The following is a 14,620-nucleotide window of genomic DNA, read 5'->3' on the forward strand; positions in this document are numbered from 1 at the left end:
AGATAGTAGTATTATCTATTATCTACTGGTGGAGGCAAGCTATTAGTAGCTTGCCTCCACCAGTGTGTGAATGTGAGAGTGAATGAATAATGGCATTGTAAAGCGCTTTGGGTGCTTTGAAAAGCGCTATATAAATCCAATCCATTATTATTATTATTATCTTATCTTAAGTGTTGAAAGATTCTTCTTCTTGCATTTGCCAGAATCAAAGTGAATGACCAGATCGTGGAGGTGGATGGGACCAGTTTGGTGGGCGTCACTCAGAGCTTTGCTGCCTCAGTCCTCAGGAACACATCAGGAGTCGTCCGGTAATACACACATGCAACCATAAACTATAATGCAGTCTAGTGCAAAAAGTATTGGGAACAGGACGTAGTAATGCTGGAGTGATAACTCCATTAGAATTCAAATTTTGAGAGTTGAATTGTGAAAATGAGTTGTAACAGTACAGCAGGATTTCAGGAAAGTGTGTCAAGCCGCTGTCAGCTACAAAATCCCCGACTACTATTATACAGTCAGAGTTATTTTACAGCTCCCTAAAAGCTCTAAAGTGTTCTTTATATTTAGTGATGGTCTCACTAGCAGCAGGAAGAGTATGAATGCAGTTAGTCCAACTATCATGGTCCAAAAGTCCTACTTAGTGAGAAATACCTTAACATTACATGACGAGCTGCTTTTGACAGGGTCTGCTAACAGCACTGGGAAGCAGAGGAAGTACTCATAGAGATGTGAAACAGAAGGCTGCGTTTAGTTGATTCTCGCTCTTGTCTTTCCTGTTTATTGACATGCCTTAGTGTTTATTTCTCTCTCTCTGGATTCTCGCCATTGTGTGTTATTGAGGATATTCTCCACTCTTTTCATTCTGCCTCTTTTTCACCATTTCTTCTTCAGTCATCTCGGGAGAAGTGTGCGAGTTTATTTTCAGACCCCGACCTTGCTGGTGTAGAGCCCTCCATTCTTTGTCATGGATCTATATTCATATTATGCTTGAACTCACCTGTGGAAAGACAGATAGCTGTGTGGGAAGTACAGTGTCTGATGAAAAGCTGACGGCTGAACAAAGAGATATCCAAAATAATCAAAAGTGTTGGACAGATGATGTTTGCTGAAATAATATTGACAGTGGAGATTTTCCAGGATGTGGCTATACAGATGAGGCAGCCTTGAAAACGCCGATGTATATCATCTGTCCACCTAGCAAATACAAATAAATAGTTATGACAAGTCTAAAAACTGAAATACACTGAAGTACTTGTAAGATATATAAATGTTGTAATCCAGTTTATGAACATTAAACTCTGACAGTGTTTACAGGAAATATAATGATAAATCTCACTCCTTGCTGTTATTTCTTCCAACAAATTATCACTCTTCCTGCCCTCTCTTCACTGTCACTCTTTCAGTCTTCATCCATCAAGTCTCACTCACTCCACCCCCTCCTCCTCCTGCTCCTCCTCAGTAAATCCTTCCCTCACTCCGTCTGATCACCAGGGGTTTTATGGCCAACTGTCCTACATTTGCCATTTTGCTATATTTACCCCGGCTTCCAGCAGCAAATCATCCAGGTTTAGAGGTGATCCCAGGATCTTTTAAAAACGTGCTGCCAAAGGAGGGGACCAAGATCCCGTCACAGACAGGAAACTGTTCCCAAAATACATGTAACATTGGAAAATGGCTTTAGCACATAGTAGATAGCATTAGATAAAAAGAATAAGGACATCTGTGTTTGATCGATTATTTCTTTGTCATAACAATGATTCTTGGCGTTATGCAACCCTGATACGCAACTCTGCTTCACAATGCACAAATGCATCAGTGCATCAGAATTATTGTCAAGAAGCACTGTTACAACAAACAAATACGAGTTGAGGAAACAAATGTTCTTATTTTTTGTTAAGTTAAAGTTAACTGTTAATATTTTGTATTGATTAACTGTTTTGCAGAGCTTTGGAAGAAGCATTTAAATACTTTGAGTAAAAGTGGCAATGTTACAGTGTAAACATGTTCTTCAAGAAGTCAAGTACACAAAATACTACTTAAATAAAAGTTAAAAAGTATCATACTATCTATGCCTTTTATCCGTAGCTCATTAAGCGGTCATATCTTCTGTTACTGGAGTGTATTTGAGTTATTGTTTTAGAGTACATCACTTTGATAATGCATCTTGAGCTAACGTAGTTGCTTTATGCTTTGCTGTGGGTCTAATTCTATAACGAGATATCATAATTTATCAGTACATTTTTATTTAATATTAATATTCTGCAAAATAATGGTCATATAAGTACAGTAACTGCCCCCAAACTTTAGTGGAGCAGAAGTAAAAAGAAGCATTTCAAAGTATTTAATCGAAGTAAATACACATCATAGTTATACTTAAGTGCAGTACTTGAGTAAGTGTATTTTTTGCATTCCACTATCAGACTTAATCATGCTCTAAATTGAACTCAGATTAGAGTTTAACAAAAACTTGCAGTAGATACATTAGATAGCATGTCTCCAACACGGCTGACCAGTCATATCTGGTATGTGTGAACCTGTGCTGACATCCTCAAACGGTTGTCAACCCAGTGCTGCTTAAAGCTCAAGACGTGTGTCCTGCATTGCTTCTCCGAGCATCACTTTCTGCATCCTTGCCATGTCTCTATTAATTGGAGTAAATGGAATAAATCAGTGGTGTCTGCAGCTGAGCTGATCCTGCACAGCATCCTGTGTGGCACTCCCAGATCTTAAGGAGAACCTACGACAGGCTCCCCATGCGTGAGCGGAAAGGCTCTTTTCAGGTCAGCTACTCTTCAGACCTCCCTGCTGTCCAAAGGCTTCCTCCAGTAGAGTACTTAGCTTAACCCCTCCAACCCCCCTTCTTTTTCTACTTACTGTGTGTCCTGGCCCTCAGTTGTTCCTTCACATGTAGATCAAATATGCCTCTCTGCTGAAGCGTAAGGCTTTCTCTACATCCCCTTTAGAAATATATAAAAGAGCTCTCGGGAGATGAATTCACTTGATTAGACCCCATCTCCGATCCACTCTCGCTCTCTTTTTCTGTTTTCTTCTCTCTCTCTCTCTCTCTCTCACGCACGCACACACACACACACACACACACACACACACACACACAATAGCTCGGGCCACGCTCACACATACACATAGTTACAGGGACCCTGCTGGGTGAGCCACAAAAATCCCCTTACTTGATTGCTCGGTTTCGTTGGTGTTACGAGGAAAATAAATTGGTGATTGCTTTTTAAATTTTCTTTTGAGTTGCAGAACTATTATTTGCTGTAAGTCTTTACATTTTGAGCAGAAGCGTGATGAGAGAGAGGAGCATCTTTTTGCTTTGTTATCCCCTTATTTGTAGCTCTAATTTGTACTCTCAGTGCCCCCTCTCCCTGTAATATAGACAAACACAAATCTATAAGCAATCTTTATCTCTTGCTCTTTGTCATCATCTGCATCTTTAGCTGTATTTTAATGTGATATTTTCTGTGTTTGTTTGCATGCGTAACTGCTGGTCTTCTCTGTTTAGTTCGCTGCCAGCTTAATAACAGGCTGCCTGGCCGAGCTGACTGTCGCCTCACATTATTATGCGTGTCCTGTCTCCCAGCCCTGCCCACTACGTCAGCACATATCGCTGCCATTGCTATGTGGCTGTGGGCCTCTGTTTTGCTCTCTGTGTTACTGTTGTGTTCATTTCTTTGCATAAATACACATCACAACAAGAAAGATGGACAAAAAATGAATTTAAAGTTGTTTTCCTCTTCTGTATGATTTTGTAAAAAGGGGCACGTCAGGTTAGGTTAAATCATAAGTTCCAGAGAGGTTTGTAGTTACGTTGTAGGTTATGATGTAGATGAAGTATAAATCGAGTGTCAGACAAATGTCAAACCCTTTAAAATATTAAAAATTAAAATTATTAGTTTTTGTCAGATGCTACATTTACGATTAACCCCTTTATATCGAGTTTCTAAAGAAAATAAATCTGATAACTCACAGTGTGAAAGGTCGTGGTTTTGTAATTATAATATTCATACTTGTAATTACAAGATAAATTATTTAACAAACTCAAATAGTCATGTGGTAACTAAAGCCAGCCGATATCGGTCCATATTAGTTGTTTGCCAATCTGTTAATATTTAGTAAGTAAAAAAAGACGAGAGAAACACCCTTCAAACATGTTATAAGTTTTGATGTTTCATTGTTTGTCCACCAGAGGGCGCGCTCCAACTTCCCTGCTGTGTTTTAAATGCTAAAGACACAACAATGGGATCCAGGCTTAGGGAGAACATAAACGAGTAAATAAACATAACAAAAATTTTAGGGAAATCTGTGTATCTGACAGAAAAAAACATCGGCCGACATATCGGAATATCAGCTTTTTTAAATCACCAAATATCAATCCTATATCTTTTAGGCTCTACTGTCATGTTGTGTACTCCCGTGCTGGCCGCCTCTGTGTCTGTAGGTCAACAGTGCCTCTTGTTGTCACAGGTTTGTGATTGGCCGGGAGCGTCCAGGTCAGCAGAGTGAGGTGGCCACGCTCATCCAGCAGACCCTGGAGCAGGAAAGGAGACAGAGAGAACTACTAGAGCAGCAGTACGCCCACTATGACGCCGATGATGATGAGGTAATGACCATACACAACCCTGACCACTGCCCTGGGTGTCCTCTACGGTGCATTTGAGACTTTGCGAATGATAGTCTGAATATGCAAAGGGTAAGATGCCAGCCTCTTAATATGAGGAACATTATCTTAATAAATCTCTTTATATCTGCATGTATTTGAGGTTCATTTGCTAACACATTTCTCTACATGACACCGTAGTGAGAAAATGAGGCTTCTGGTTGTCACTTAATGCAAATAAGCTCCTTTCTCCTTCCAATGGGCTGGAAGTTATAGCTTATTAGCTTCATAAAACTGAGTGACAGTAGGCTTTGATGCTGGCACACAAAACAGCCTCTCTCTCTCAGCCACACATACTAAGAGGATGCCATGCGAGAGTCGGTCCTCGAAAGCATCACTCAGCATTTCTTTCTCTGATTCTGCTGCTTACTTGCTTGTTTAATCCACCAGACACTGAGCTCAGGGGCCTTCATATCTTTGTGTGTGTGTGTGTGTGTGTGTGTGTGTGTGTGTGTGTGTGTGTGTGTGTGTGTGTGTGTGTGTGTGTGTGTGTGTGTTCACCATGTAGACACTCTGACACTGTGTATACACAAGACATAACACAGTGTAGTAACATAAATCAATACCAAGTGTTTCCTCACTTACATACACAGGAACAGCCGCACTCATGCGTAGATATACATGCAGACAAACACTACCAGACATCTTTCACTGTTTTCATCAGTGCTCTTTGAAGCTTTTCATTTCCCTGCAGACGGTGGATTGAGAGCACTCTTCATGCTTAAGAAACTCTTTTCCAGGCTCTGAATGCTGATACTACATGTCAGCACTGCCTAAGCTCCTACAGAGTGTTAAGGCTCAAATGTAATGTAAGATTTCAATGTTGAAAAAGAAAATAAACACTTTAAGGGCTTTTTTTCCTTACAGATCCCCACATGGACATATAAACATAAGAATGGTGATTATATTAAATTTGTTAATCCATACATCGATTAGAGCCTGCTGTAAAATGAATCAAAATCAGCCTCTGTGGAGCGCTAAGGCATCCATAACTTGCTGCTGATAGGGTAAACGGTTACAAAAGGATTACAAAGATGCGCGTGGCAGTAAAAAGAGCTCATCAATATTAAAATCTTTATAAATATTAGAAAGAGTCATTGGGTGGGTGGGAGTTATTTCTCAGTCTGAGGGCTGCAACAGAGTCTTCAGCTCTTTATTGGTGCTTAGAATCGGATCCCAAGAGGAAGGAGGAGCGCGTCATCATTTAACAACAGACATGCAGCAGACACATGCATGCCCATCTGTTAACAGTTAAATGGAAGCATAGCACACAAGTCTTATATTCAACCTTTGGTCCTCTAAATAATCTCATGGAATCTTTGTCATGTTCAACATAATAAATATTACTAATAATAGTGACAGGAAGACAAATAATTCAGTTATCAAAATTAAGGGTGGAGCTGGAGGATTACTGTTACAGCAGCCAAAAAATTAAACACAACATATAAAGTAGAAGAGCTTAGTATTATAAATACATTAATAATGAAAAAATAATAGAATAGCAATAATAATAAAATAAAGCAATAAAGTAATAATAAGTTTACAAAATTGTGCTAAAGATGGAGTTGAATTAAATATATAATAGGTTAAGCTTAATGAGTAAAAACAAATAAAATAAATACAGACGTCGTGATGTGAGGCAGGAAAGATCTCCTGTCAAAACTGTATCAAAAAGCTATCAAAACTGCTTCCAGTCAAAGGTGCATCACATGCTGGGCACCCTCAAAAAGGATTTTCTTTATACATTCAGTAGGAGGAAGTTATACTGTGATGATGACGGTGCTCCTGTGTATTTAATGGTCAACTCCACCATCTGTAAATGGTAGCTTAATGTATGTAGATGGTACTGTTTTAACAACCGAGCCTGTTATGGAAATGGGACCATTCGATTGCGATGCATGTGACTGAATCAGGCCTGAGCCCTGCTATCTGGGAGATAGTTGGAGGGATGTGCAGGGAAAGATGAGGAGAAGATGTAGGGCACAGTAATGAGTAGAGATGAGAGCAGAGGCACAGAAGTGTGTACGTGTGCATGTGGAGCGCGGGTACAAAGACAAGTGTACAAATATTTTCTGTATTTCATTAGACGACTGATGATGGAAACTCCAAGTATAAGCTAATTGTTGCATATCAAGCCTGTCTCTTTATCATTTATGAATCATATGGAGATTGTAAAATGTATTTGTGAGATGCACTGATGAGAAAGCAAATTTACAGGGAGTAGGTGTATGATGGTAAAAGTAAGCTGCAGATGTTTTCATGGAGCAGCTTCACTGGAAGTGTTCGAGTCTGTTGGTCATCAGCCAAAGACTGAATCAACAAATCCATTTGGGTCCAGTGCTTAATGGTCTTTGCCAATACTCATTATACAGTGTTTTGGGCATCAGAGAAGAGAAAAACTGCCTTGAATACATGCAGTGTAATGGCCTACATAAATGTCAAAACACAAAATATTTTTCATTTAAGTACTACTAAAAGCTGCAGTAATAAGTTGTTTCCGGTGACTTTCATTAGTCTCTTTATTTCTGAGAAACCCCGGCCTTCTCAGTCGTAGAATTAGCCCGGCTGGATGCTCATACCTCACTAGTTTTGACATGTGACCTTGTTGCACTTGAGGCAAGATGGTGAGTAATTTTTGAAAAAACAAACCCCCAAAAGTGACAGATTTTGTCAGCATAACTTATCTGATGGCTTACTTTTAAAGAAATTATAATTTCAGCTCACCAGGCTGTCAAACTGATTTATTTCACACAAAGTTTAGGCATGGTTACCTAAATCTTATGTAACCAGCAGCATTAAAATAGCATTACTTATGTAAAGTAGCAGGTGAAGCGAGGACGGCTTCAGCAACATGCTTAAGAGTTTCGGGTAGTCAGATGAAAGAAGATGGAAAGGATGTAAAAGGTGACAAATACAAGGCTGTAACCACAAGAGCATTGCTGGCGAGACCAAATCTAGGCTTGGGTGTCATGTGTCTTCTACTTGTAATGAAAAGGAAAGTAAATAAAAGCAACTGCTGTCTGCAGAAATTACTGGCAGGGGCAGTTTGATCATAGTTGAATACAAGGGGGGATGTATCCCCTCCAACATGATTACAGCCTTGGATAATTAAATGTCACAGTTGGAGCCTGACAGGTTATCTGTTTTGTCTGTTTAGGCTATTCTGCAGCCTGTTAACTTCTCACTGGAGGGTGAATGCTAATAGCTGTATTGGCTTCACTGTAGGAGTGGCTAATTGCCTGTTCAGTTAGTCATTTCACCTCAGATAACACTGCTGTGTTCGCACTGTACTTAAAGTGACATCTGTCACACATTTCACTGGTTTTGTGCGAGTTTGTATAGATATCAACATAGACTAAAGTTGGTAGAAGTTCTGCTGGCTCTTTCCTGCTGTGCCTGCAGACTTGTGATGACAGCATACAAATAAATGTCACTTTTACAAGACCCTGGGGACCCTTTACTAATATAAAACCTCTGTCATTTAAAAATCAATGACAGACAGACTGAAAACCAACCTTGGTTGCTTCTATTTATTCTTCATAAATGTGATAATATTAACCATCTGTGCTTTACAGATGATTACAAGATTAAAAAATAGTGTGTGTGCTACTTGGATTTATATTTTGTGCTCTGTTTTAAATATTCATGCAGATAATTCTCTACACATGTGATTTTACATTTCCTCCTAAAGCAGACGGGAGAATACGCCACAGACGAAGAGGAGGCAGGAACAACAGTGGCAGGAGGAGAGAAGAGCATCGAAGTGTTTGACTTACCGGAGACGGAGGATATCTTGTCTCCGTCGGAGCTGGACGCCACTAAACTCTACCAGAAGTTCAGAGAGGTAACCTGAAACGCCGCTGAGTCTTGATTACATAACTGATGGGAGCCTACAGCATTTTTCTCTGTCAGTGGTTTGAAGCGTACATTGCAAATACACCCGCAAAGCCACCAGAATTGCTTAGCTACTGAAAAAAGGTAATTAAATTTAACAACAGAAGAGACAAACACAATAGAGCCTCTGCTTAACTTGGCAAAACTATGCTTTTGTTAAGATCTGTGATCCGCTTACCCTCCCTAATTGCTAATCTGAATGATTAGAGGTGTGAATACAAAGTGATGTAAGTCCTCATTACACCTAATTGCCCATGTTTTTAGTCGAAACTCCCAGAATAAGAATGAGCGTGAACACCATAAAGCTGGTTTTGGACCAGATCTTGGCAGCGCTTCACACACTAGGTTCCTCAGAATAGAAGCTCTCTTTGTTGAACCTGTGCTACCTTCGCTAACAGTGAACTCACTTTGAAGATTACAGCAATGAAACAGAACATAAATTTACTGACAGTTAACTCATTTATGCTTTAATGCTGCTAAAAAGCTGGTAATATCGATCTCGCGCTCCAACACCGTTACCATCAGCGCTGTGGCACCACTGGCCTTCCACAATTGCTGTATGACACATTTAACAAATGGCTCCAGCTGCACTGCAGGCACTGCAGTGGATATCGAGTGAAAATATAATGTAATCCCTGGGCTCAGGGTGTGTGCTTTTACTCCATTTTGTCATTTTCTCTGCTTCTTGACCTCTCTCCCATAGTTCAGCTTTTCCCTTTCATTCTTAAACACCTCTCTGTTTTTGGAGTCTTTTAGGAAGCAGTTGACTATGGGGCTGTCAGGCTTTTGTAAATGACAGAGAGAAAATGTGATGATACAAGATGTTGTTTGAAACAGCAATGATTAATAATTGTGCTATGAAAAAAATTGGCACGACCAAACTTGTGATGGCGTTGCTTTAAAACGGTCCCAGGTCTGCAACCATCTGCAGTCAGCTGTGACTTTAATGATGACAAAACATGGTGATAAGAAACAGTCAGTTTCTGATTGAATTGAGTCGAATGGTTAAAGTTTGCAATTGTTGCAATCTTTTACTGATAATATGATGATTAATTGAGATAAATTGTCACTGTCTACATAGATTGACCCACATTGTAAATCTGTATTTAGAATTTAGGCAGCAATTATTTTTAAACCTTCACCAATTTTTCTCATCTGAGAGTAACTGCAGTCAGTCAGAGTCCGACTGCAGTGTATTCGCTTTGTGATCCACAGAGGATGACGGTGTCGCACGCTCACCCTCCTCAAACTACTCGCTAAATGAAAAAGAAAATCTGTGCTATCACTGAGACACCACGACATTTTTTTTGGTCTCAAGGAAGTTGCTGTCCTATTTTTACTCCAGTGTGAGTGAGCTATAAGTAAATTATCTATCAGATGTCCACTGATTTGTAGACACAGCCAAATATTCTCCCCCAGTTTTAGTCAAACCTCTTTAAAAAAAGGGGAGGATGACTCTTTATATTAGAAAATGAAAGCTCTGCAAAAATGTAACGCTCTGCAGGTCTAACACAGTCATTATCCCAACATGTACCCACTTTAGTCAGTCATTTCTTTTCCTTTGTTCACTCTTAGACTTGCTGCATCACTGAGCTTTATTCAGACTCACTAGGTCCAAGGATTTCTAGAAGTTGTTAGAAGATGTTATGCAGAAGCAGATTAACTTTTGCACCTCGAAAAGCTCGAAAGCTACACAACTACCTTTTGCCATTTTTGCACATGCACCAGAGCCCTGAAGTTTTCTTGGAGTTACACAGTAGCCGTGCGTTTAAGAACACACGTCAAACACAGACTTTTGAACATTAGCTGGTCTTTTTAAACCTGTCAGTCACCTAATAAATAGGCTGTGTGATGTTGGATTGCGCTGACGTGTGAACAGAACAGCTCATATCCTCTTGCATTCACTACTAGTGAGTGTGCATCATGCACTGCCTCCTATCCAGGCAGCTCCCTCTCCTCAGCCTCACAGAGTATTTCCAGCACTGCCACCTACTTCCCGCTGTGTGCGACGTGAGAAAGGAGAAGTGTGAAAAATATCCTGATGTGATTCTACCAAAATTATTTGAAGTTGTTTGAAAACTTCTTAACTTGCGCTACTGAAACTTCACAGTAACTTTTGGTAAACTTTAAAGTGAATTTTTAAACAGAAGCAGAACTGTTGGTATTGTAACTCATTTCTGCCACTGGAAGTACATCAGCTCATACAGAGATAGTGAATGATTGCAACAAAGAAACACTTTTTCGGTATATACACATGAAAATTTGATATTTGCTTTCAGACATAATGAAAGAAGAATTTTTGAGGAGAAGGAGTAATTAGAAAAAAGTATGAGTATCAGTATTTGTACTGTAAAAAGCTCTGCCAGTGCTCTGTGTGTCACGCATTTACTTTTCTCTCAGAGCTTTCACTTGTTTCCATATCCTGCTCTCTCTCTCTGCATCTCCTCTTCTCCTGTTTATGTCTGCTCAGTCATTATCTAACTTCCTGTCTGCCTCTAATGGACCACCCATATAAACTTGTATCTCTAACTAACACCTAAGTTTCTTAGATTTTTTTAAAGAGTTTTAACACTGCATTAAAAATGCAAAATGTTATTTCATGTTAGAAAATGTATGATTTTTTTCCCTTTATGGCTTCTTTAAACTACTTAGCAATTCATGCATCCCTCAGCTTTCCTTGCCTCTCCTCTGAGAGTGCATGTCAGTGCTGGAGCTGGGACGCTGTCAAGGGAAGGACAGAGTCGGCTGCCTCTGTCCGTCACGCTGTATCGACGGCACAGAGAGCCTGCTCAGCCATCCATTTGATTATTGACCGCCCTCTCTTTTCTCCCGTTTTCTTTTTTTCTCCTCCTCTGCTACCAACAGCTCCAAATCAAACACACGGTGACCGAGGCCGAGATCCAGAAACTGAAAAACAAGGTAAGGGATTAAAACTGTCAGTGGGCAATCAGGGGACTGGTTGTGGGTGTGTTTTGTCAGTGTTCACATGATTTTTAAATCAATGTGGGACTTGGGTCAGGATAGCCGGTGAGCAGCGGTTCAAGCTTGGTGGAAATGTTTGGGAGATAAACTTTGGCGTTATAAGCGAGAGATGTTTTACAGAAACAATCCACAGCTAAAATACTTTAAATACACTTTGTACAAATATTGAAGGTAGTATTGTCTCTTTGTATGAAGCACTCAGTGTTGTCAGGGTCTCTGTGAATGCATTTGTGCCTGCATGCATATAAATAATGGTGTATTATTCATATGCAGTTTGATCAAAGTGGTGCCTATAAAGCTTTTTTCATGACAGTAATGATGTTCCTTGTGATGCAATTTATACTCTTAATACAGGTTTGGCTCCAAAAAGATTATTTGTGGAGGTTTTATTAGCTTTTGCATGCTGATTTTATAAGTAGGTTTGATTTTGTCTTACTTTGAGACCTTCAAAATGTCTAACAAGCTCGTTTTTTAACAATTTAAAAAAAAAAAGTCTATAACTTCTTACTCAATATTGATTACATATCCTGTTAAAAGTGCCTGTTTTTTTGGCATGTGTATATCTGTAATATGTTGTATATGTAGTGTTGGACATTATTGGACAATGCTGATTTTGTCCTGCAGCTGGCATCAGTGGAGCGGGAAAAGCAGCGCTGGGAGAAGGAGAAGAGCCAGCTGAAGGCCAGCATCGAGGAGAACAAGGAAAGGATGTTGAAGCTGGAGAGCTACTGGATCGAGGCACAGACGCTCTGCCACACCGTCAATGAACACCTGAAGGAGGCCCAGGCCCAGTACCAGGCTCTGGAGAAGAAGTACAACAAAGCCAAGAAGCTCATCAAAGACTTCCAGCAGAAGTGAGTGAACTCTGGTTAAACTGATCACATTGGACCTCTCACTGTGTTTATTTTTCTCTGTCAGGAAATCTCAGTTACATTAAGCATTGGACCAATGACAGTGTTTTGGGTTCAACTGCTAATGCAGTTTGAAAATGTAAGTCTGCTGGACACCAGCAGCAACTTAGGTTACTGTAACTAATCATGCACTTTCTAATTAGGGTCATTTATCTGAGTTTACAAAATTAGTCAAACTGAAAGAATGCTGAATGTACACAATTAAAAAAATATCATTGCAATTTATAGTCACATATATGAGGTAACTTCAGTGAGGCTATTTATAGTATTTTATGTGATTATCTTGCAGGTATTTATGATGTCACGTACTGGCAATTCCAGGTTCGGTTCACTATTTTCACTCAGTTTCAGATTTTAATGTGCTAATGTGTGCTAGCAGTTAATCAAAAATGATTTATGGAAGCTAGTGCATTGGGAAAACTAAAAACTGAACATCCAAGTGATTAAAAATGGGAAGGAGACAAGAATGTCCTAACAAAGTTTCATAGTTTCAAATTCTATGAATATTGGATATTATCTAAGAAAAAAACATTGATTACTTCTCGACGGACTGAAATCAGGGCAAAAAAAACACTTATGTGTGATAAATTTTGTCTAGTTAGCCATACTTCATACAAAATCAGTCTGTTTCCATATGTTACTGTAGCATAACTGAGTCAGAAACCTCTGCCTAGGTGCTTTCATTAAATGTACCCTTCTCAGCTTGCCGAGAGGAGCAACAGCTAAGAAGGAAACGTCATATTTATTATAACACTTCAACTCTTTCAAATGAGTACTTTAGCATTAATCCTACAAACATATGTTTTAATTTAAAAAAAACTTGGATGAATTCCTTTGTTTTTCCTTTTACAGCTACCCTCACTTCTCTCAGTGAACCTGAAAAAGAATATCTACCTCATTTCCATCTGTGAGCTGGACCAACTATCTTTCTTTTAAGCCTTATCCCAGTTCAACAGTAAGAACTGTGTTTCCATTTTAATGCAGTGCAGCACTCCCTCCTTTTCTGTGCACTGATTTCAGAACCTCTCCTGCTCAGCTTCAGTGTGACTGGATATAATTGGCTGTGCCCCTGCAGGCCAAATGGAAGCAAAGCGATGAAACAAGCTCTCCATGCTGATCTGTACCTTCGGCCTGGGCTGCAGAGGAGAGAGACTGTGTGCCTTTCATTATGCAAACGTCCTCGCGTGCTCTTTCCTCCTTTGACCTGGAAATTGTTTCTGTCTCCCATCACGGAGGTCTTCAGATCCCCTTAAATGCACCTTTAAGGAGAGAGCATCCATCTGGAGGGGCTTAAAGTGAAGAAACACAGGTGTATCCTTCCTTGTGTCTCTCCCTCACATCCTCAGTGGGAGGACTTAAGATGTGATGAAGAAATGAGAAAGGAAAGCAAATAGAGGAGGGTAAAGCAGAGGTAAAAGGAAAAAAAAAGATCTGCATGCGTGTTAACCGGGAACAGCGTGATCGGGGTAAAATGAGTCATTCTGGCATCCTCAAACAGCCTCAACTCCCTTATTACCACAGCTGAGCGAGAGGCAAGGCACTATCACACATGATGAAATGTGCACATGCACATATTATAGCTGTATCTTGTTTCCTGTGTTAACACACATCTCCTCTCCCCTGCCTCCTGTTCCTCCAGAGAGGTGGAGTTCATCCAGAAGGAGGATGCAGAGAGGAGGCGGCTGGAGGAGGCTGAGAAAGCTCACCTGGCTGAGATCCAGGGACTGCAAGTCAGGGTAAGCTATCTTTTTTTTTTCTATCCACTTTTCATTTTTGCCATAACTGAATAGCTTCCTGCCTTGTAGCTGTTCAGAGTGGGCCTGTAAAATTAAGCTTTTTGCCCTTAAATAACATTGAAAATATGCTAATGAGTGACACAGTCTGGCTTTGTGTGAAATTACATTCAAAGCCAATAATCAGCATGGACATAAAGATCTTTAGGAGCACCCCCCTGTGCTTTTTCTGCCACTTGGTGTTTCTTGTGATGTGCTCAGGCCTAGTGGTCACATCTGTTGTTTTTTTACTTTATAACTTTGATTGCAGAGTGGATGACCTTTCTTACATGTCGTACTGCCTCTGCCGCCTCTTCTTTGCCGTTTCACTCTTTTCAATAAAAAGGAAGTGCGACACAAAGATAATCATGCTGGTGTGAGGT

At 40.0% G+C, this 14,620-nt stretch overlaps 1 protein-coding gene across 4 annotated transcripts in view; it reads left to right on the forward strand.

Annotated features, from left to right (window-relative positions):
• The window catches only part of ppp1r9a (protein phosphatase 1, regulatory subunit 9A), a 46,183-nt gene that overhangs the window by 20,042 nt on the left and 11,521 nt on the right, over positions 1-14,620 (forward strand). For 2 of the 4 annotated variants that reach the window (XM_065471061.1, XM_065471058.1), the window contains exons 5-10: positions 204-308; positions 4,486-4,621; positions 8,373-8,522; positions 11,438-11,491; positions 12,179-12,408; positions 14,105-14,201. In XM_065471061.1, coding sequence (XP_065327133.1) covers positions 204-308; positions 4,486-4,621; positions 8,373-8,522; positions 11,438-11,491; positions 12,179-12,408; positions 14,105-14,201 — 772 coding nt within the window. Of the gene's footprint in view, positions 1-203; positions 309-4,485; positions 4,622-8,369; positions 8,523-11,437; positions 11,492-12,178; positions 12,409-14,104; positions 14,202-14,620 lie in introns of all 4 variants that reach the window. The other 2 variants (XM_065471059.1, XM_065471057.1) reach the window with 1 other exon arrangement.

Source organism: Pelmatolapia mariae, linkage group LG22 (assembly GCF_036321145.2).
Source record: "Pelmatolapia mariae isolate MD_Pm_ZW linkage group LG22, Pm_UMD_F_2, whole genome shotgun sequence".
NCBI classification, from domain to species: Eukaryota; Metazoa; Chordata; class Actinopteri; order Cichliformes; family Cichlidae; genus Pelmatolapia; species Pelmatolapia mariae.